General features: G+C 43.9%; 1 protein-coding gene across 1 annotated transcript in view; it reads right to left on the bottom strand.

The window, feature by feature from the left end:
• Window positions 1-22,478, bottom strand: part of hth (Meis homeobox homothorax) — an 834,894-nt gene that overhangs the window by 195,018 nt on the left and 617,398 nt on the right. Inside the window, exon 9 of the mRNA XM_071597689.1 lies at window positions 8,326-8,474. Coding sequence (XP_071453790.1) covers window positions 8,326-8,474 — 149 coding nt within the window. The remainder of the gene's footprint in view (window positions 1-8,325; window positions 8,475-22,478) is intronic.

Genomic DNA, 22,478 nt, shown 5'->3' with positions numbered 1-22,478 from the left:
CCCTGCATTGCACGCACGGAGTTCAAGCTTTAAGCACCTCATTTCATAGTCTAGGCGGTTTTCTTCTTATTTCCCGATGGCTTATCAGATATTTTGGTGGACACCGACATCATTTTCGTAAAATAACAATATTCGCGCCTAGTAACCTATCATACAAATGAGTTGATGTAAGAAACCATTTACCATTGAAGTAATTTTATTTTCCCTCTATTGCGTATGTAGCAATCGTTTCCGCGCACACACCTAAGGAGTCTAATAAAATCAGCAGATAATAGAAAATCAACCAACAAGCGAGATGAATTAATCATCGTATATAGTTTTCCGAAATGTCGTGAGAGTCTCACATCTCTAAATAAGGCAGTCCTAATTCTACTTGGATTTGAATTACCACACACACTGCGAACATACACGTACATATATCGACTAAGGGAAACACTAAACTGAAAGATTCAAGTCCTTCCCATTGTCAATCACAGCAGAAGCTCCTTCACATTTCTAAAACCAGACAAGACTCGCGAAATACTTTGACTATTCATGGCCATTACAACACTCCTCGCACTCCAAAGAAGACGTACGAGAATGAAGGGAAAGAAAGTTTCACCCCTCATCTCTCACTGACCAGAAGATCGAAATGAACGGCTCGCTGGGAAATCAAAGGCTGCCTTAAAGCCCAACGCCATCGGCGCGAAACGAGACGCCTTCAGGTGAGACTGAATAAAACCCGGCAGGAGAGCTTTGGACAATTGGTCCTCCAGAGAGTTACGTTTAATTTCGAGGGACGGGGGCGGGAGAGAGGGCAGGGAGAGACGGAAGCCTTCTCCCCCTCCCTCCGTGATCTTGAAGTAAGATTTACGCCTGCGCCCTTCTCCCCCACTCGCCACCTCGCCCGCCCTCCCCATCGCTGCATCTTTTCGCGAAAGCCACCCTGAGCGCGCCGACACGTATGGACTACCCCCCGGATCGCTCCGCACACCTTCACCGCCTCCATTGGATGAAGCTGTCAGAGAAGGGATCACGCTCAGGGAAGAACCCGAAATCATCCATCCGTGTAAATGCACGCTCTCGATTAAAAGGAGACGGAATTCATAGAGTTCCTGGATAGAGTCATTCACTTTCATGGGATAATGGTCGGCACGGCACCGTCTGCACGAACAGCCTACCACTTATTACCTCGACCGAGCGAATTAAATATAAGAACGTTCCACGGAGGATGACCACCTTGACTTCAGTTCTTATCCTAAGATAGACACGTCATTGATGGATGACCATCAGTTACGACGGATTTTGGCCATGATGTTTTTGATGCAATATAACTTAATTACAATTATAACTAAAGACGGTTTGGCGGGAGCAACTACGCTGCCGATCACGAATTCAAAAACCTACCTTCCACAGTTACGTTTTAAAAATTTTAATTTTAATTCGCTACACATAGAGTTATAGCGAAAAAGTGCCGTAATTTAATAACCGGAGAGGATACAGACTCATAAAAGTATTAAGCGCATTTATATTCCGGCCAAATCAGGAGAAAACTCAATTAGCCGGCGTAGCAATTGCAGGGAGCCCCATCCACCCGACCGCAAATCTTCCGCTCGCGTCTCATCGCCGCGTGAGGTGGGAAGGGCACGGTTAAGGGAACTCGCCCGAAAGGTTTAAGGCCACACCTCACACACCAAGAACCAACCTCAATTCTACGAGCGTACACAAAACCAACCCCAGCTCCTCGCCGCCGCCCCCCTCTCACCGAGGCACCCGAAAAACTTTCTTCATCCCGCCCTCGACGAATGCGGACGGGGCTCTTTCGTTGGCCCTCGCAACTCGAGCGGGCCAATGAGATTCCTCTATCTCCCCGCTCCCTCCCCACATCCCCCAACACTCCCTTCACCACCAAACCCATCTCCGGCACCTTTCAGACTGCAACACCCACCCACACCCAAGTGCCGTCCGTCCTCCTCTCCCGCACCCCGACCCCATATCGAGAGCAACGGCTCGTCTCCTCTCCTTACTCCCTCACTCCCTCCCTCTCTCTCTCTCTCTCCCGCATCCAGAAGATTTCCCACGGGTCCGCAAAATGTGTTTGTGAGCGCGCGTGCGTGTGGGTGGGTATATGTGCGGTGTAGGGTTTTCGAACGGCCGTAAGATTTGCTGCGGCCGAGAGTACCTACCAACTAATGCTCGCTTCAAGGGAAGGGCACGAGAGGACTCGAGGTTCGTGGAGGTAGAGTGAAGGGCGACCAAGGTGAACAAAGGTGAAGGCGGTTCGCCATGATGGAGAGGGGGCTAGCATAGATCAAGAAGAGTATTTAATATATGCACCCATTACATGTACTCGTGTACACAGTTACAAACTACAAAGGTGAATAATCTGCTTCTTACTTTAATCTTTTCAACACATCAGCTTCTAATATATATATTTACTCATTAATGATGAATTAAAATGAATATCAAGAGGAACAAAACCGCACGGCGTCTTTTAATGTCCAAATTATAAAATGTTCCATTTTAACCTCAAAATACAAGGTGGGACTTGAAACAATGTCGAAGGAAAATAATTTTGAGACCATAACTTTGAAGCATTCAATGATACATAATCAAATAAATTTATATTAACCAAATATCGATGATCAAATGGCTAATCTTAAATTTCAAACGTATTTGTCCTTTTAACACGAATAAATATTCAAGGACGGGGACTTAACTGAAAGAGGAAGTGAAAATAATCGAAAGTACTACAGCAAATTATTCATCTTTATTGTACGCAAGTATCTCAAAAATAAAAAGATATACTTGCTAGAACTGAAATACTTTTTACATTCATAGTTAAATATGACATCAAAGTAATGGGACATTGGTGCATTTAGTAAAAAATTGAAGTGAAAACACCCTTTGTCTACTCAAGGGAGACATACTGCTTACCCATAGTCTCTGAAATCATTTTTTTCCTTCAACGTCATATCAATGATTCGATTCAAAAAACGTATCCATAACCAAAGGAATTCAAAATCTAATAAAATATCCTCCACACTTTAACACAGACTACCCGTTCCTGATTTCCCGCAAACCTCTAACACGACGAACATTTCCGCAGGAAAATAAATTGATAAAGATAACCAAAGCACCCGCCGCAATAGTAATAATAATCTGCTTTTCATTATGCATCCAGTCATAAAGATGAAGTCAAAACGCACACGAAAATTTGCATAAATCTCTCTTCCCATTGTATCAGCGACGTTTCAAGTCTCACACGCGGCAACTATGCAAATTAGTGCCAAAAATCTCCTTCAGCGGATCAAACAGCCACCTCTTCCCTCGCTCATCCCCCTCTCTCGCTATCTCAATGATTTCACACACAGCCACTCTGGGGGCCACGGTCCCCGACTCTAACCCCTTCGCCATCACCCCCCTGTGCCTCCCCCCAGAGGGAGATGAAATTACCCCTTCCTGCCGCCCCCTTTTATCATCAACCCTCCCGACGCCCAACCTCCCCCATGGTTCTTCTCGCCTTGGCCCGTCGCACACCCCCGGCCGCCCGCTCCCCGCACCCGGCATAAAGTCACTCCGTACCCCCGAACAATGAGGATTACAGTTCCAGCCGTGGGGTTTTAAGTCCCCGGTGGGCATTCCATCTCATTGGGCGACGTTTAATAGTCGCTTTTATCTGAGATACACGCTAGAGAGGCACACGCTGGCGCACGGGTACTGTTTTTGCCGGCGTCTCTCGATCCTCCCTTGCAACACTTTGAACGGGTCGCCTCACTCGACCCTGGTGCCTGCCTCTCTTTAATGTCTCACTTATCAGCGGGGGAGGGTTGCGGTGCGCGGGGGGGATGCAATGGCCTCGGGGGCCTTGCTGCGTCTCGTCTTTTGTTTGCGCCCCGTGAGGAAATTTGTTCCGGATAGCACGCCGGCGTCACGGAAGCAACTCCAGTCCAGCGAGTCGAGGAGGAATGGGAAGAAAGGGAAACCACGATGACGGGATTAATTCTTCGTCATTACTCGCCAAAGAAGGTCACAATAGGTAATTGAATATGAAAGAACTGGAGAGAGAAAATTGGCGGCATGATTAAGCCGTAGATATTTTATTTATTTGTAACATTGACAAAGACACAGGGTGAAAATGACAATATTTAACGAAATATTCCTGTAAATACTGCTGTTACCATGGCAATGTGTTGTAAATAAATCCAAATCATTGCAAAGCGATAAGGCACTCTAAATTTTGGGGCTTATGTAAAAAAAGACTATTGGTGGCATCAATACCGTAAAAACTGTTGGTGGTGTAGCTACTACTATTTTATTTGTTTATATTCTAGTATCAATCTTGGAAAGGTTTTCGAAATTCCATGCGAAATACATTATTTTAATTGTTCCGAGGACAAAAGAACAGGAAAATGTTATCCTCCTTGCTAATATCAACCCTCATCAACCTTAGTTAAAAGGACTCGATTTTCGAAATCCATACACCAACCCCTAAGCTATTTATTTTGGATTGAGTAATAGGTACAGAACGACCGAAAAGTTCCAGTTAAAAAATTCTCTTACCCCTTGAACGCTCGAATAAGCAACTTCATGATCTTACATGCAGAGTACGAATCAGGCAAGCCATGAAACCACGGCAGCGGGAAGCAGAAGGGGAAATAACAGAGCGCTGGTTTCTTTAACAGATGCGGAAAAATGATTTCAAAATGGCGAAACACGACGTTAGACGTCGTAGATGGAGAAATATGTCCGTATATTCCGTCCGAGTAACATACAGCCGTGTTTATCCATCCGATATTGGAATCGTTTTTGGTTTTGTCAACAAAGAAATGAATCATCTCGCATCCTAGTGGGCCGACGAAAGAATGAGAGGGAACGAGAAAACCACCGCTCGTCAATATACACCATTCCTCAACGTATGTTTTTCGTCCTGTGGGAGAGGGGTGGGGTTGGAGATGAAAAAGAGAAGGGGGGCGGGTGTGTGTGTGTGTGGGTGGGTGAGAGGAGGTCGGTCGAATTTATCTCCCGAAATGGGAATATGAGGGAAACGGTTTTTACCGTCACATTTAGAGGTTGTCCCGCGTCGGACGAGGCCCGCTCCGCCGTGTAACCACTTCATATAAAGAATTCCTGTCTTCGAACCGAATAAAGAGGAGGATGGAGAGAGACGGCGAGGGAAGTGTGTGTGGAGGGGGAGAGGGGGCTGATAGGTAAGGGCAAAGGATAAAAGGAACCCGCATCGAGAGGGGCTGTGATGTAGCACACTCCAGATTTTCGAGCGAGAGGGTGGGGAGAGAAGTACGTTGGATGGAAAGGTTCCCGGGAAACGGGGGCGGAGATGGGGTGACTGGTGGGGATAGAGGCATGCCAAACTTTACGGTCGCGATTTTCCAGTTGTTATCGAAGGAAAACTTTCTTTAGCCATTACCCGAGAAATCCAGCACCGTGCTCATTCTGCTTACCCCTCCCCCGAACACTCTCTCTCCCCCCCACCAACCCATCCCCCCGACCGAAACTACCTCCACCCCCTACCCACACTCATCCACCCCCGCCCCACGACTTCCCACCCCCTTCATCCATCCCCCACCGCGCCTTCCATCACATCTCAAACCCTGCAACTCCAAAAACCTCACTGCTCCCTTCTTCCAGTCCCTCAACCCCACTGCCTCCCCCACCCAACGCCCGAACCCCCTTCTTTTCGAACAACTGACTAAGAACTTCTCTCCGCCGAGGAGTTTCCTAGCTCCTGCGTTCCACATCTTATTTTTATCAGCCACTCATCCAAAACTTCTCAACTTCAAAAACTCCATCCTCTCCCTCAAACTTCTCCAGCTACCCTCCACCTCCTCTCCCTCGAATCCCAGTCCCCCTTCCCCCACCATTCCAACTCCCACGCCTCCCTCCCTCATCTCTTTCTCTCTCTCCCCCCCTCTCGATGGTCTCTTCTCCTTCTTCTTTGCCCCATTGCATCATCCTTCCCCCTCCCACGCCTCTCCCTCAATATTTAATCATTCCTTTTTACGAAATTCCGTCCTCTCCATACATCACGGAGGCCGCCGTCGCCGATGAGATTCTCCCTAAATGAAAGCCTCTCCTTACGCGCGACGCTGTCGGGATGATATCACGAAAATTTTTGGGCCTTTTACCCCCTCTTCATTCCCACCGTACACGCCCGCGCGTAAATCTCTTTGTTTCACGCTCGGGTTTTTCTTCCCTGCGATTCTCGGTCTGTGTCCTCGTTTCGCCCACCTGAAACGTCTATAAACGCGGCCGCGTCGAGGTTTTACTATGTTCTTATTCGTTATTGCCCGTCGTATTCTCCATCGGGCCACGGAAACAACTCAAGTCACCACTTTCCCGGGGTCGTGGAAGAGGATTTGCCTCTTGCGACGGCAACGACCGCGGCAACAGCATTAAAACTTAGGTGTGGGCCAAAATGGCCCCCTTAACTCATGAGTATATAAAGAAAAATATATGTCACGCATTGTGGTTGCTCAGTGCGACAACGCCAATGGTCTAGCACTTCTCAATGATGCAAACTTGGTTCCGGAGCTTATTTCGGCCCACACCCGGCAGAGGCAAAACCTTCCGAGTGAAGATGTATAGTCGAAAAATTCTTCACAGTCAGGCGTTTGTAACTTTGTATGCATAAGTAAATCGCATATATTCTACTTTTGGGCGTTATGGCAGAAGTTAACCGAGTTATATCATGTCACATAGTCTTCGAAGTTCCGTGAATAGGAAACTTGCTTCACTACCATATGTGTCTGTGTGTTGATACTAGTGAAATATCACTAGATGAAAAGGGAAACATATCTTATTAATTAATTTTCTAATTAAGAAAGGGCAAGTAATGGCAAGTCACGTTTGATGAAATCTAGTGAAAAGTAGTCATTTTTAAAATGAGAAAAACCGCTTTTGATTGATTTTTTAAATTTAATTACTAACCAAATACCTCGCCAATTTCTTCTCTTTCACCTTTCTGCTAAGGATCCCAAGCCTTACCGTATACCTGAGGGAAATTGATTCATCCCAGCCTAAGAAGAAAAGTGATTGCTTGGCTAACTTCGGGATTAACGTCAACATTTTGAGCATTTCTGACGGAAACTTGAGTCGCGTAATTATTGTGATCCCTCCCGGCTATTGTTCTCACGCCGCCGGCACAAACGGCCCGCGGATGGCGTCGAGTGCTCTGCGCCTGGGATCCACGCACTCCCTCCAAGCACTCTAGGATTGTGGGCTGCCGCAGGGTGCGGAAGTGGGGTTGCGCAAAAATGCAGCGGCTTCATAAAGCGGGGACGTTGTGTCTGGAGGTGGCGGCCGCTTGCAGAGCATCCTTCCATTCCCTAGGCCGCTTCACCCATTACGCTGTGTCGTAACCCGTGCATTATACCCATAACCCGGTGACGCAAACGATACGAATTCGCACCTAGTCAAAAAATTCCAAACGCACGCCATCCGCTAGTCTTTTGCGTAAACAGTTGCGTTACGCCCGCAAGTGCTGAACATGAGATTCTAAAAATCCAGTTGACTAGTATTAAGTGTACGACTCTGCAGTTTCTCCGACGTAAAATAATTTCCACGGTATAATTAATGGCGCCATGAACGCAAAGACTTTATATTCATAATTTTCTCGAAGACGATGAATTACTTGCTTTAAACGTAAAGCTTTATTCCGTTCTAAGAACTAATTTAACTCATTAAGCAGCAAACAGATCCTTGAAGTTATATTATATCAGAGAGCGTTAAATTTTAATTTTCCCCTGAGAACAATTACCGAATGGATTGGGAAATATTTTCCTTACCAGCCGACACGTGTTTGAACCTCTACATTATTGCGAAAAGCGCACTCCCGACTATCTGCCAAGTTCTTGTGTGTATAATATTTCATGGATTTGTAATTGAGAAATTATTCACACAATTATATTTTTTGCAATGGGGGATGTTTAGCGAGTGTGGTAAGCGGAGAGTATTTCAATAAATGCACCGTTGCAACATCTAAGTAAGGGTCAACGAGGAAACCACCACAGTTGACAATATTGCATAAGCGAAGGGAACGTAATGTATCTGGAGATTTTAAAGATGACCCAATTCTTTTAAGATGTTCGGCAAAAAACTAAAGGAAAGCACATCATTTGACTTTTTCCACTGTTTCGTAAGAATACCATGTCACGCGCTTGATTTATATTTCAGAACAATCGTCTTTTACTACTAAGTATGAAGTGAATTCTTGGTGAGCACGACAAAATATTGTACTCCTCTCCAGAAACCTAATCATGATTAACAGCCGTAAATTGATCTTATTCTTAATTATTCAACGTACGAATAGCAGGTAGTTGTACTCACAGTGAGGTGTTGGAAAAGCCACGCCCTCAAGATGTTCGTGGCCACTTTTGGAAAGATGCCCCTCTTCTTCTGGTTTTTCTTGCCCCCCGCATCGTCATCTTCTTCTCCCGTTCCCTCCCCACTTCCGATGCTCGCGTTACTGGCGTCACCTGTTGTCAAAGACAAGAAATACAACACATGCCAAGGTTAGAATTGAGACAAATATTGATTCTCAAATGCAAAGAAATGGAATGAAAAATTCAACAAGTTCTTGGTTACACTTAAACTATTGAGAATCTTAATGTCCTTGAAAATTATTTAAATCAAAATCAACAATTTACACATTGCGAATTGGTGATTTCTTCACAGACATTTTTATCTCATTGGATAATTTATTCATTTTTCACTCTTCATAAATTTAGTTTAAAATTTTTTCCATTTTGGCACACACACAAGTAAGATAAGCACCTAAAGAAATAACAATGGCAGCAAAGCAAAAATTTAAGGCACGTTGCAATAAAATATTTTACTGTCTACATACATAACAGGACAACAATTGAAAGAGCAAGACAACTATCAAGCAGGCGACATAAATATAAGCGTTCCAAACCATTTCCTCCGAGGAATTCCCCTAACCACATGCACCTCGCCATTTCAACGGTCGTCTCGGGTTGCATATTCAATTCTGAAAGCGGGACGCGAAGGCGGCTCGCGTTACCTTCTTTGTCTCACACTCCGCCAATTCTCTCCCCTCTCCGCGGACTCTTCCCTCAAAGGGAAACAACAAAAGAGAGTCGTGTTGCGCACAAGGGAAAACGCGGGAAAAGGCCTTTACTTTCCTCGGGCGGTGTCCGTCAAAGGATTCCGCAAGGCATGCAAATTACACGAGGGGGACAAACAAAAGGTGGAGCGGGCTTGCTTTTAAAGGACGACACGGTTTACGCACTTCGAATGGAATGCGTCGAGGATCGAAATGGTGAATTCTAGCGGAAGAGCGGGGGGGGGGGAATAGGGTGGAGTGTGGGGATGAGGGAGCACCATCAACACTTAACATGCAAGCTTGATAGGTATTCCTGAGGATACAAGATTTTTTTTCAACTAAAGCTATGCTCAGCGTGTTTCCATGCTCCAGGAAAAGCATCATCCTACAGGAGAGAGAACTTATATAAAGTGTATAATGTACGCACAGAGATCGTGATGGGTTCCTTCACTACCCCTGCAACCTTCTTTAAATTAATTCCCTAGGTCTCGTGCCCACAAGTGCGAATTTAACTGGAATAGTTGGAATTACGAAAAAGAAAGGCCTTGCATGGCACGCACTTTATAGACATGTGACAATTAGACATTAAGTTGAGGACAACACTCAGCGGAAAGATACGCAAGATTTTGTAGCATACGAGTTACTAAGATTTAACAAAAAGATATTTGTTCTGCATGCGTAATCATTAAGGAGACACTAAGGTAACGGTAACGGCCTAAGCGGTTAAGGTTTCTTTTGAAACCATAAATGTGTCAATCCCATTCGGTTTCGTAACGATATCTTCAATGCGAAGTCACTTTTTGTGGTTTACTTTATTGCCCCCCGATCAATCGCGAGAAAGGAGGTCGGAAAGAGAGAAAATATGCAACCTTCATAAAAGAGAAAATATGCAACCCAGGCGGAAAGTGGAATCATGGCCATTCGAAGAGCATATGCTGAGAATGGAAAGAAGCGAGAAAGTCTCCTATTTCCTGCGACCGAAGTAGCGCGGGGGTAACGTCGCCTCATAAACCCGACTCGCGCTGGATATCATTCTCCCTCCCGCCCCGACTCGACGATCGCTCGAGCAAAACCAGCCGAGCTCCACGATCCCAGAGGCCACCGCCGTAAGAGTTGTGATCAACCACCGGGAAAAAATTAAACTCGGCCGTAAAATAAGGAATCGCCCACCCAAGAACCCACAACAATGCACCATTACCGTCCATTCAATTGAACCCCAATCTGCTCCCATCAAAACCCCGAAGTATACTCCTCGGGAATCAGCTCTTTTATAAGCGCGTTATTCGACCATAACAACGGCAGTGAAACCGCGAGGAGAGGAAGAAGAACGGAGAGAGATGGATAGAGAGAGAGAAAACCAGAGGAGGAGAGCACGGGGCAGGAAAAAAATGCAGGGAGGAAGACGAGTTAGCGGGCATAAAAGGGAACCGTTTCTCCTCCAGGCTTGGAGTGCCATTAAAAAAAAATCTTTATACATTTACCCCCGCTACCTCATTGCCGGGAAAGGGGGAGTAGCTGAAATAAAAAAATAATGATGCGTCTTGCGCCACGGAAAAGAGGGGGCAGAAGAAATCGCTTGTTTCACAAAACTGCCAAGAGGAGACCGCCTCTTCCCCCACCCCTCTCGCGCGGGAATCTCGATCGCTTCCAGTCCGCCCCAACCCCTAATCTTCCCACTACGCACCATTCCCGGGTTTTTGAATGTCCCCGGGGAGCACCACGGCCCACTCCCACCCCACGTCCCCTCCCACTGCATCCTCCTTCCCATCGCCCGCCACTTCATCCGTCGGACCATCGCTCCGGTGACATAAAAATAAAGAGAAGGTAAGATTGGGGGAGACGTACGCAATGAAATTCCTTCCTACTCCTCCCCTTGCCCCGCCTCTCACCTACATTCCAGCCCCTCCTTTCACTGTCCCTCCCGCCATCCTCTCAACTCCTTATCCCTTCGCTCTCTCTCTCTCTCTCTCTCTCTCTTCTCCACGCACATGCATGCATACACCGGTCCCTACCTCATGACGGAATAAAAATTCACCCTTCGATGGCGACGGTTCCGCCCGCTCGCACTCCAGGGGTGACTCGCAAACGTGTAAGTCGACTCGGATGAGTTTTATCTCGCTATCGAGAAACGCTAGCTTGTGCAGAAACCCGTTTTGGATTTATATGAAACTATGGCGGCGGGATGAATCGCCTCGATAAGACCACGAAGATGCCTTCCAGAGTTCGTGCGGCGGCTGGGTCGACGTGTCTCACTCCTAAATTCTCGACGGCCAATATTGTTTCAATTGGCAATGGCTCAGCCGCAAAAATTTGCACGAATGACATAAATTCTTACGAAGTAATCGCCAAAATATTTCGACGCTTTACTCCAGGGTACTTCCTAACACTAACTCAAAATATGCTCGTAAAAAAATAAAAAAAACTCGGCTCTATAAATTGAAATTTTAATATATCCGTACTTAAAGCAGACTCTATCATTTGGCAATAGAAGTAAAAATATAAAACCAATGAACACACCCACACAAATTCCCGCTTGTAACTATACTTTAGTGTAAGTGTGTCCATATATGTGAGTGTGCGTGCGCGCGCACACGCACATACAGATAACACGCACTCAAATACATAAAAGTGAAGTGTGCATATTGTGGAAGTTGAGTGGCTACATTGAAATTATAAATTAAAAGAGATTAGTCTCAGGTGATGGTGGAAAAATTTGATAACCGTCAAATAAACAATGAAAATTAACCTGTGATAGGACTAACTACGCCATTAAATAAGGAAAAAGTATACTGGGTAATGATAAATTTGTCATTTGGATATTTACTTTCCCTTTAGAGACAGCCGTTTCATATAAATGGATTTATCCTTGAAAGTGACTACGCTATACGCTATTTACGGATAATTTTTCCTCGGGTTAGGTTAGTTATTATGAATAATTATGTACATGTAATATTTGAATATAGTGAAAAATGGCTTCAATCTATCCAATAGACGGCCAGGTGTAGACGAAGGTGTGGTTTTGCGCAATATCGCAGGCGTAAGAGGTCATAGCCGTTATTTCGTACATAAATATCGTAAAAGAGATGAATTTGCGTTATGTTTTAACGCTATTTTTTATTAGGCCTCAATTAGAATGTTTTATAGAATGAAATTTTAACTCCCAAATAAGATAATATTTGAGGAAATGGTTCAGTAAAACTTAAATTTTTGACTATAATAATATAATAAAGCCCAAATAATAATAATATAAATTTTCCCAAACCACTACGAATATTGCAGTAATTTTAAGAGCCATTAAACTGCGCGAATTTAAAAACTTCTTGAATTGATATATCTTCCCACTAGCTGTGCCAATATCCCTGAATGTGAATCCTTTCAATTTGACAATTCCTTTACCAAATGAATTCGCATTGTCAATAAACATTTAAATGAATCAATTTGCTAAGACTAAAATTATTTATCACCGCATTCCGTAATAAATCACTGGATTGAAATAATTTTGCCCTATTCTCGATCTAATACTAGGCTCACATTCTCGCTTAAGCTGGGAAATTGCGAGTATGTAATTAAAAAAAATAAAACCGCATGAAGAAGGATGTAAACTTTTGAATAACACATGAACGTACATTGATATAATTCCAGGGTGGAGTCATTTGGCCAACCGTACACATTTGAGCGTTCGAAACTTTACAACTCCGATGAACAAAGACTCCCAATGCCGGATTCGGGCAGCAAGACGCAGATACCCTTCCTCCCTCTCGACACTTTGGCCTTCCGTCGCCTGTCATTTGTTATTCCACCCCACTCCCTCGACACCTCGCTTCCTCCCCTCCGCCACCACACTCCCCGCTTCCTCCCATGAACCCCAAGAGACCTTCCCCCTCAAAGTTTTCGTATTTGCAAGTCAATCGGCCGTCCGAATGCAGGAAGTGGAAATAGAAAAGTGCTCATCTGGGGGTTTGGAGGAGAATGACGCGACTTGGAATCGCAAGGTACTCTAGAGACACATAATATCCCTCAAATCCTTCACCTGGCCTACCAAGTCCATTGCCACTGATATATCATTAATAATTCTGTGTAAAATTCCATTGACCTCAATCGACAGGAGAGAGCGGAATACATTAATATAAACCTTCACGGTTTACTGGCGCTAGCTTCAATTCAAGTAGATTTTTCTCCACCCGTCAATCATGGATTTCTGAATACCCCCACCCCCCAAGATCATATTCCTCGCTGCAGCGTACGGTGCCGATGAAAAATAAATTGAATCGGCCAATTCCTAAGGAACAAGCTGCTTTGGATTCCCGCCAAGTACGGGATCTGAACCTAAGGACAGAGGAATCATGGTGTGGGAGGCACTTGAATGCAAACTGTCCCCTTTTTTCACGCGTAATAAATAATTAATCGAACTAAGAGAAAAATCTTCATGATGAATTTCAACATTTTTTCACACATCCAGAGATGTCGGGGGCGAATAGAAGAATAGATGTGTTCAATTTATCTCAATCAGATAATCCATCAATCATTCAGCTACATTTTCCAGTATAAAACCAACAAAAGACGTTTTAAGAGCTCAGAAAGCTTCATAAAATGATTCAAAAATCACCAATCCGACCCAAAATAAAAGGATGCTCTCAAACTAAGTGCAACGTGGCCAGTGCAAATGAAGAATGGCACGATCGCGCATTAATCCATTCTTCCATTAGTGTTATCTAACGGAGAGCAAATTGAATGCCCTAAAAGCAAATAAATAACAATTACTTCCTTTCGGGTACGGAGAAGGGTCGACAGACAAAAAGAGTGACCTGCCGTCATCGGATATTTAACAGCATAGGACACGTTTCGACATTCGCGACTCTGTGGCGGTTATCGCAAAAATTGAGCGAAGGGATGCGACCAGGAACAGAAAAATAAACATTAGGGAAATCGCTGGGAAGTTTATTGTGGCCGCACATCCCAGAGTTATAAACGAGACTAGAATAAAAAAAACGGTAATGGTAACTTTAATAAATCCTCTCCGTGACTACTCTCACTGTTTGACATTATTTGTTTACTCCGCACTGGATCCGATAATATCACGTCCCTCCCGAGGACCTAATGCACGTTTTACGCGAGTTGTAAAACCTCTTATATGTATTTTCTCCCTCTCCCCTCCCCCACGGACTCCCTCCCCTCCCGTCTCTTTTTATTCCCAACCCCCTCTCCCTCCCTCCGCTTCCCTCCCCTCAATCCGCTCCTCACGCTCTGGTCGACAGAACCATCGGGGACTAAGTGAAGCATTCGCACACTCAAAACCAGAGCAACAGGTCGGCTGTTTCATTTTACGTCCCCGCGCCACACGAGCCATTGGGAGTTAAGGGGAAGGGGAGGAGAAGCGGGGTGACTGGATGGTGGTGGTTTTAAAAGAGGAATTGAAGGAAGGAGACTGGGTCCAGGGGGAGTGGGGGGAGAAGGATTGGTGGTTGAGGGTGAGGCCGCGGTCTAGGGTTAAGGGGGGGGGGGAATAGAGTTAGGATGGTCCCGTGCAGGAGGGGGGCCACCGATTCGGAAATCCAAACACGTTCAAATCTAAAAGCGCGCGCTAAAAAAAAATTCACCCGCACGAAATTCCCCAGATTTCAAAATTTCATTCCCGCCCCGGTCCGCTTAACGCATGCGAACCCCACTCACTGCCCCGCCATACGCCCCCTACCTCCTTCCGCCATCTTCCTCTACCGCTGGCGTCGTCGCCCCATCCCGCCATCCCGCACTTGCTTATATAATACGCAACCCTCTCCTCAGGAGTTGAAAACGACCAACTCCCACCGTCCATTCACAAATCGGGATCTAAAACGGCCCCCGGCGAGACATGAAGGTTGGCCATAAAGCGAAGGGGAGAAGATAGGATACGACGAAGAAGAGGGGGTGAAGACGGGTGAAATAAAAAGTAGCATTTCTGTCCGAGAGATGTCGTTAGCTGCGGCAAGACGAAGCAAACGAGCTATTCCAGACGACTTATCTCACGGGACGCTCGAAAAGTAACGATTAAGTGTTTGTTGAGCATTCAATTAGAATAGAGTAACTATGAAATGAAAAATAAACTCATATCAACAGACAAGACTGCGCACGATCTTCAACGTACATCATATTTAAATCAATATATACTATGTTACAATAACGGCGAAGCATTACATCTACTAGATTCTCCCTGATTTAATGCCTATATAGTTTCACTCAACATGAAATCAAAATAAATAAGTTAAGGAAATGGGGGATTTCCCTAATCTATAAGGTAAAATGAACTTCCATTCATGTTTGATTTAATGGCATTATTTTACCAACTGACGACTTATTTGTTCATAAACAATTGAGTGGGTAGGAAAAGTAAAAAACGTTGAACAAAATGTTTTAATTAGTTCATCTGAATCAATGTTAATATCGTAATATAGAGTGCGCAACATACGAGTATATTAAATTATTCAAACAACAAAAGAAAAAATCCTCCAAGCCAACAGGGATTAAAAGTTTAGAAGAGATTTCAAGTTTATTGTGATTCCATGAACACGTTTTTATGCCTGTTATATAAGGACACACGTATGTAATTACATTTTTTCGGAACAGCACAAATTTGTCAGTTTAAAAAATAATGCGAATTTCATTTCACTTTTATTATTTACTGGTTATGTGCGTGTGTGTGTATATATATATATATATATATATATATATATATATATATATATATATATATATATATATAAGTATCCATTAACTTACTTGTAATTAAGACTAAGCAGTTTAAGCAAGTTGGATCTCGTTAATTATAGTAGAATATGCAGTTTATGAAATTTGCCATTCCTAATACTTCATGCTTCTAACAAAGTTTTCACTTCGCCAGCTTTACTAAAGATATTCCAAATCTGCGTTATCCTTGTTCGAAGGATACGGTAAATAATAAATGATCAGGGACTTTTAATAACTGACGAAAATATTAGATGAACAATTCATCGTCAGCAAATATTAGTAACAACATTCAGCAAAACTTATTTTTTAAATATTTCTTCGATTCATTTAATGAAAATATTTACCGAGATCACAAGATGCCTGTTGCGTTTGGAAAAATACTATAAGCTTCAATGACGCGGGAAGGCACATTATGTCCATTCTCCTGGCACCTGCATATAAGGAGCGGATGAATCGACGACAGGAGGACAAATAGCCGAGTCTCCCGTTCATTTGCATGATCGGAATGTGACTGACTCCCTCCTTCCGCATCCCCAAGTGCGAAGCTGCCTTTGAAGGGACAGAGTTAGGGTGGCGGGCGCAGAGGAGTGGCAATCCCGCGATCCGTACACAAAAAATGACGCTCTGTCACTGCAAATGTTAGAGTAGGGAGTTTCTTCGCTTCGCGTGGGCGACCGCGATCCACAGAGGCATCGGAGAGATCGATTCCTCAAAACACTCGCGATATGGAATGTCTCGAACAAAACCCGTGTTTCCGTATTCATAGTCGTAAACATATCTATTTAACACTTTCGACAGTTCAAATTCTTGCTTGCAGAGACAACGTTTTGATTGCGGGAATAAATACATTTTCGCAACCATTGAGGTCAACAAATTAAATTAAATCTAATTACGTGATCTAAAAAAATATTTAGGACCATAATTGAAAACTATGGGGGAGATATTTTTGCTTACACCGCATGCCATTAAATAAACATTTTATTCATTATAAAGATCTTGACGCGAATTAAACCAATGCCCATTCCGTTTCCAGTTCGCTTCGACAAATAGTAATATTTTCAACGTGCCATAAAGTTTTCTGATGTTTAAATACCCTTTTTGCTAAAAATATGGTAAAAAATAAGATTTATTTAAAAATCCGACGGCAATTTTTAACAAACACCATTTTCATTTAAATAGTTGCATAAACCCCTATGCTGTGCCTAAAACATTACTCATTTAACTAGAAATCTCAATTTGTTTGAATTCACTTCTGTGTCACGAGAATATAAGCGGTAAGTATTTCTTTTGTTGCAGAACCCATTCCAATTGCAGAACCCTCGCCATTCTATCCTCACGCATCTCAAAACCAGACTTGAAACGCGCCACGGGCTTCACCTCGGCTTAACTAACTATTCCCTGAATCTGGACAGACCAGTTCGCCATCGTAATCGTCTATGGCCGCAAGACACCGCGTACTAACCTCGCTTGCCACGGAAAACATTAAAGCGGCGAGGACTGATGATAGAAATTGACTGAGAAATGGATTTGAGCCCGAGAATCCATCTAAGCGAAGGTAATATTTTGGATAAGTTACCGGTACGATCAGAGATAAATTCGTGACCATTGAATAAATGTGGAATGCATAGAAGTCGACTTGTGATCTATCTGACCGTAGGAAATAATCTTAGATGGACATTCGCGACTAGATGATGAACACAGTTAAGATAGGAAGATAACCATAAACGGGTATAATTTTATAATTATATGAATAAATGTATGAAATTTGATTTGTCCTACTCACTGTCGCAAAGTTTTTCCGCCGTTTATATTTTTTGCTACGAAAATCGATGGGAAAGAGCTGACGGCATATCACACTACCAATCTCGTTGCGGGAGGGGGGAGGGGGATAAGTGCACGTTACAAAGAGCAGCCTAACCTGGCAATTTCGAGCAACCAATCAAACGAGCCGTCCGTCCGTCAAAAAAGGGTATCGGGAATAGGACGACGACTTTACAACTCCCCGCGTCTCGACATTGGTTGTATTCATACGTATAGAATTGCAAAAATTTCTTCCGTCTCAGCCGATAGTTGACCCTTGGGGGCGCGGGAGGAGGAGGTGGCTCTTAAGAATCCCGAGCCGGAGAGCGGCTCTCCCCACCACGCACCAAGAAACACCCGCGGTCTCCGCACCAAACGCCAGCCGTCCGGCAAACAACCTCTGCTTACATCTGCGTGGCCCGGGGGGCCACTTCCTCCTGCCTTCCGCCCTCCCACCCACCCCCCCCTCGATCACCCACCCAAACCACCCAGCTTATCAGCCACAGACGATCCGAGAGAGAGGACCCGGCCTCCTCGTCCACGCCTCCGGGGGCGGAGTTTGGGGGCCGAGGAGTTTTCGAGCGTCGGAATGGGGAGAGGGGGCAGAGGGGGTTGGTCAAAAAGGCGACCCACGGGGAGAATTTCCGCTGCTTTATTTTTCAACTTTCCGTCCTATCGGCAAAATTGATCTGGGAAGAGGGCCGCAAGGTGCTTCATGGGCCAATGATCGCCTTCCTACGTGCACACTCGGGAGGTTTTATTATTATTATTATTTTTTTTACATTCGCCCGAAAAATGGTTCACTCTTAGATAGATTCGTGATGGCGGCCCCGCTGTCCGTGGGGGGGAAGAGGAGGAAGTCATCGGTTATTTATTGCCGCCGAACTTTTAAATTTTATGATTTCCGAGCCCCTTCGAAGTTTAATTTGGTGAACAAATCAAACAGGATAAAAATCTCTTTCCCTCCCACTCTCTCCCTTCTGCTTTACAGAATATTTTTGGGACTCAATTTAATTTGATGATCAATCGAGAAGGCTTATGCAATCCACTACTGGTTCAAATGAAATGATGATTCATGACACACACACACACACACACACACACACATACACGCATCACATTGGCATTCATGATTCGAAAACCACCAAATGTTGGAAAACATATTCATCAAAACCTCAAGCATCTACACGAAATGTGGAAAATAATAAAAAAGTAATGGCCATAGTTTTGTGCACCATTCCATATACTGGCATTAATTTTGAAAAGTATTAATTTCCAACCGTTCTACTGAAGCGCTTTTATGAGCCTCTGAATACCGATGAAATAGAATTCTACACTCATTTCCAATAGCTAAAATTATCTAAATCGTTACATAGATGAAATAACTCGGTGTTTACATTCTAACTGAGCGAAAACACTACTCCTCTATCCTAGGGTCCAACGAAACAATATAATAATTCGATTAATATTTCTCTACTTTATTCGTCATGCGTGCATTATTACTAGGACTACTTTATTTCCCATCTCTCGTTTGTATAGACACACACACAGACCGCACCGTTTATATGCTTGGTAAAATTTGGTGGATAATACATTCAAAATAAGTACAATATTCTTTTTCAAAATATTTTGAAAACGACATTTCCAGATGCCAACGCTATATGACAAATATTAATAATTTCTCTCCATAAGGTGCATTGTAATCGTATATTTAAGCGTCGCTAGTGAATGTAGGAATTTTTATTCCCCATGGGAGTTGCAACAACATTGAACGCCAATAAAAATAAATGTATAAAAAACCGAAATCCGTCCAGATAATAACCAGCATCATTTTACCTGAATACAGGTAAAATGTCCTGCAGGATTAGAAAATTGCCTATCCCGTCACGATAATTTTATGCATAATTTCAACCAAAATTTCTAGAGGTTCGAAAAAATAAATTAGCAAACAGGAGTGCTCCTATCTGTTCATCGAACGGCTGCATGGATACGCTCATGAAGTCGCAGCTCGGCGAAAGCACGTTCCCGGGAAAAAAAAATCTTCCAAACACACTGATGGCCGTCCAATTACGCTGAAAATCTAAATCATCTTTCGGGCCGATTGGAATGACACACTACTCTTGGCGACCATGACGGAATAAACGAAAATCACCAAAACAAAAGACGATCCATATGCGTGCTCATTACACAGAAATTCCGTAAGCCGAGAGGGGAAGCAGTCGTTCCGTCGAATCACATATTTATCAACGCTAACGAGGAGGCACACACGCATTGATTTCCTTATCTCCGGAAAAAAAATCACTCGGATCCCCGAGAGAGAGGGAAAGAGAAAAAAAATGGGCAATGTTTATTTTCGACTTCCTCCATCCTACGACACTCGTTTGTAAAAAAGAATAACAGGGATGGCGGGGGATGTCACAAAAGTTATGGCATTGTCCGCCCTTTCCCTCTGCTTTCTCGATTCCAGAGGCCCTTAATGACGATCGGACGGGTGGTGCGAGGAGGAAATGCTCGAACCGAACCGCCAGAATTCTTCTTCCCTCCGACTGCGTCTCAAATTGTAAGATGGGGCCCACTCCCGAGGGGAGAGATCAGTCAGGGAGATACACGGAACGGAAAAAGAACGGTGGCTGGGAATAATTGGTGACCGGTTCTAATAACTGAAGAGGTCCCTCTCTTTTTCCCTTTCGTATTTTTTTGTTTTGTCTCGGAGGTTCTCCTACTCTCTCTTTCTCTTCCTCTCCACTTTCTCATCCTCTCTTCCTCTCTCTTTCTCCCTTCTGACCTCCCATCCCAACGCACGTATGCAAATAGTAAAAAAATTCTCATTCCGACGCGGCGGACGGAGATTTCCAGCAGAGCTCGTTGGCTCGCTCTCGTTAAAGCTGCCAGGTTCCGACGTCAAGGTGGAACACGGGACGGAAAGGAGGTGAAAAACTGATTGGTCGGACGGGTTAGGGAACGGAAATAATCAAAGATTTATATTCGCATTTGAGAACGTTATGTGGCACGGCGAATAGATATATATGCATCATAAATAAAAAAATATATGCACGTGCTCCGATTATTTTGACCGTTGTACTCTGCGGATCCGATTCAATTAAAATTCTTGGCGTTTTTTGACGGCGGCTGATAAATCTTACGGGCGTCGGTGGAAATAAAAATGCCACCTTGTGGGTTCGGGAAGATGAAAAAGTGTAAGGCAGAAATACCTTGCGGAATCGCGACGCCACGGCAAATGTTTAATTTTAAAAAATGTTCATGAAATGGTGAGCGGGTAGCAATGAGTCACAGAAATTAAAAGATGAAACATAGATGGACATAACCCCTCTGGGGTTTCATCACGCAGAAATTTGAGAATACACCATCGACAACATTAAGACTGTATCGTGACCTCTTTCTTGTAATTTTCACCGTACAGCAGCACTTAAATATATCAGATACTTAGGCAACATCATGGGAAAATACGTCAATCCATATCAATAGCCTACGCCTAGAGCACTCTAAACAAATAATTATCCAGATATATTATTTTAAAAAAGGGCTCATAGGAGTGTAAAACCTAACGGCTCGGGTGTAATGGGTCACATATGGGGCCTTTGGCTCTCAAGATACACCAAAGCGGAAGAACATTTCCGCTCTCACATGTATGACAGCCTATCGATGGATAAAAAAGTATTAAGTTTCAAATTAAAAATGTATGACGGTCATTGCAGTTAAGAAAGTAAAGGGAGGAGACAAAACAACTGAATCGTGGCCTAAAAATACGCATAAAATGCATGGAGTAAGGGAAAAAGGTAGACGTACCCTAAACTAGAACTCGGGAAGGGGATTGCTCAGAATCAGGGAGAAATAGGAAGTACAACAGGAAGAGAAAAGAAGGAAGGGAATGTAGAAATGAATATATTTTTATTAATAAAAATAAATGTGTACACACACACACACACACATATATATATATATATATATATATATATATTAATTTTTGCATATACACACCATGGGGGTAAGGTATTGGATTAATAACTTGAAAGTCCACAGTTCGATTATCTTTAAGGTGATTTTTTTTGTATCGATTTTTTATAAACATTTTACTCAGTTTTTCTATTTATACTTCATTTATATTTTTTTCAAAGTGCATCGCTGGGCTACTACACACCTTTTACCTTTCTATGTAATAGATGTGTGTGAGTACATATATATATATATACGTATATACAAACACACCCCTATCACATAAAAAAGGAAGGCAATCGATACGCTAAAAAACTAAAGGACCAAAGAGAAATGTCCCGGGGAAAAAATGAACACGGGGAGGCTAAATTTTCCGACTTAAAAAAAGTAAGGAACGATGCGCCGTGCGAGGGGGAGGGGATGGGCGGGAAATAAAGCTCCGAGGGGGTACAGATTTTTCCATAGGGGCGGGGCGTGTGGTTGAGGAGGCAAGGCGACTGTAGGCAACTGACCAATTCCCCATGCATTCGGACCCGTGTAAGACGTCCTGAGAGACTCGGGGTTTGGTTTTTTTTTAAGCCTGCGCGCAGAGGACACGTGAAGATTGGGAATATATATTAGACTCTTCTGGGCGGATCAAAAGGGAAGGGTATGCGTGTTTGTTCGAGCTCTCGGGGAAGGAGTCGAGATTCGGGAATCGGCCTCCCCCTCCCCGCACATTTGGACCGGAACGGGCAACGAGAAGGCGGAAAATACTTCCTTGGTCCTTGGGGAATCCGCTTAGCATATCACGGAGAAGTCCCCACCAACGAGATCGCACAAAACTCAAAGAGATGTGAGCCTGTCCACGAACGCTGTCATTGACCTACGTCCTGCAAGTGGGAAAGGAGGGAGTGGGAGGTGAAGACGGGGCTGTTACGACTGGGGCTTCGGTCGGGAG

Source organism: Hetaerina americana, unplaced genomic scaffold (genome assembly GCF_022747635.1).
Source record: "Hetaerina americana unplaced genomic scaffold, ioHetAmer1.1.p SCAF_9, whole genome shotgun sequence".
Classification (NCBI taxonomy): Eukaryota; Metazoa; Arthropoda; class Insecta; order Odonata; family Calopterygidae; genus Hetaerina; species Hetaerina americana.
The sequence above is the reverse complement of the archived record's forward strand: the minus strand, read 5'-3'. Positions and strand labels throughout refer to the sequence as shown.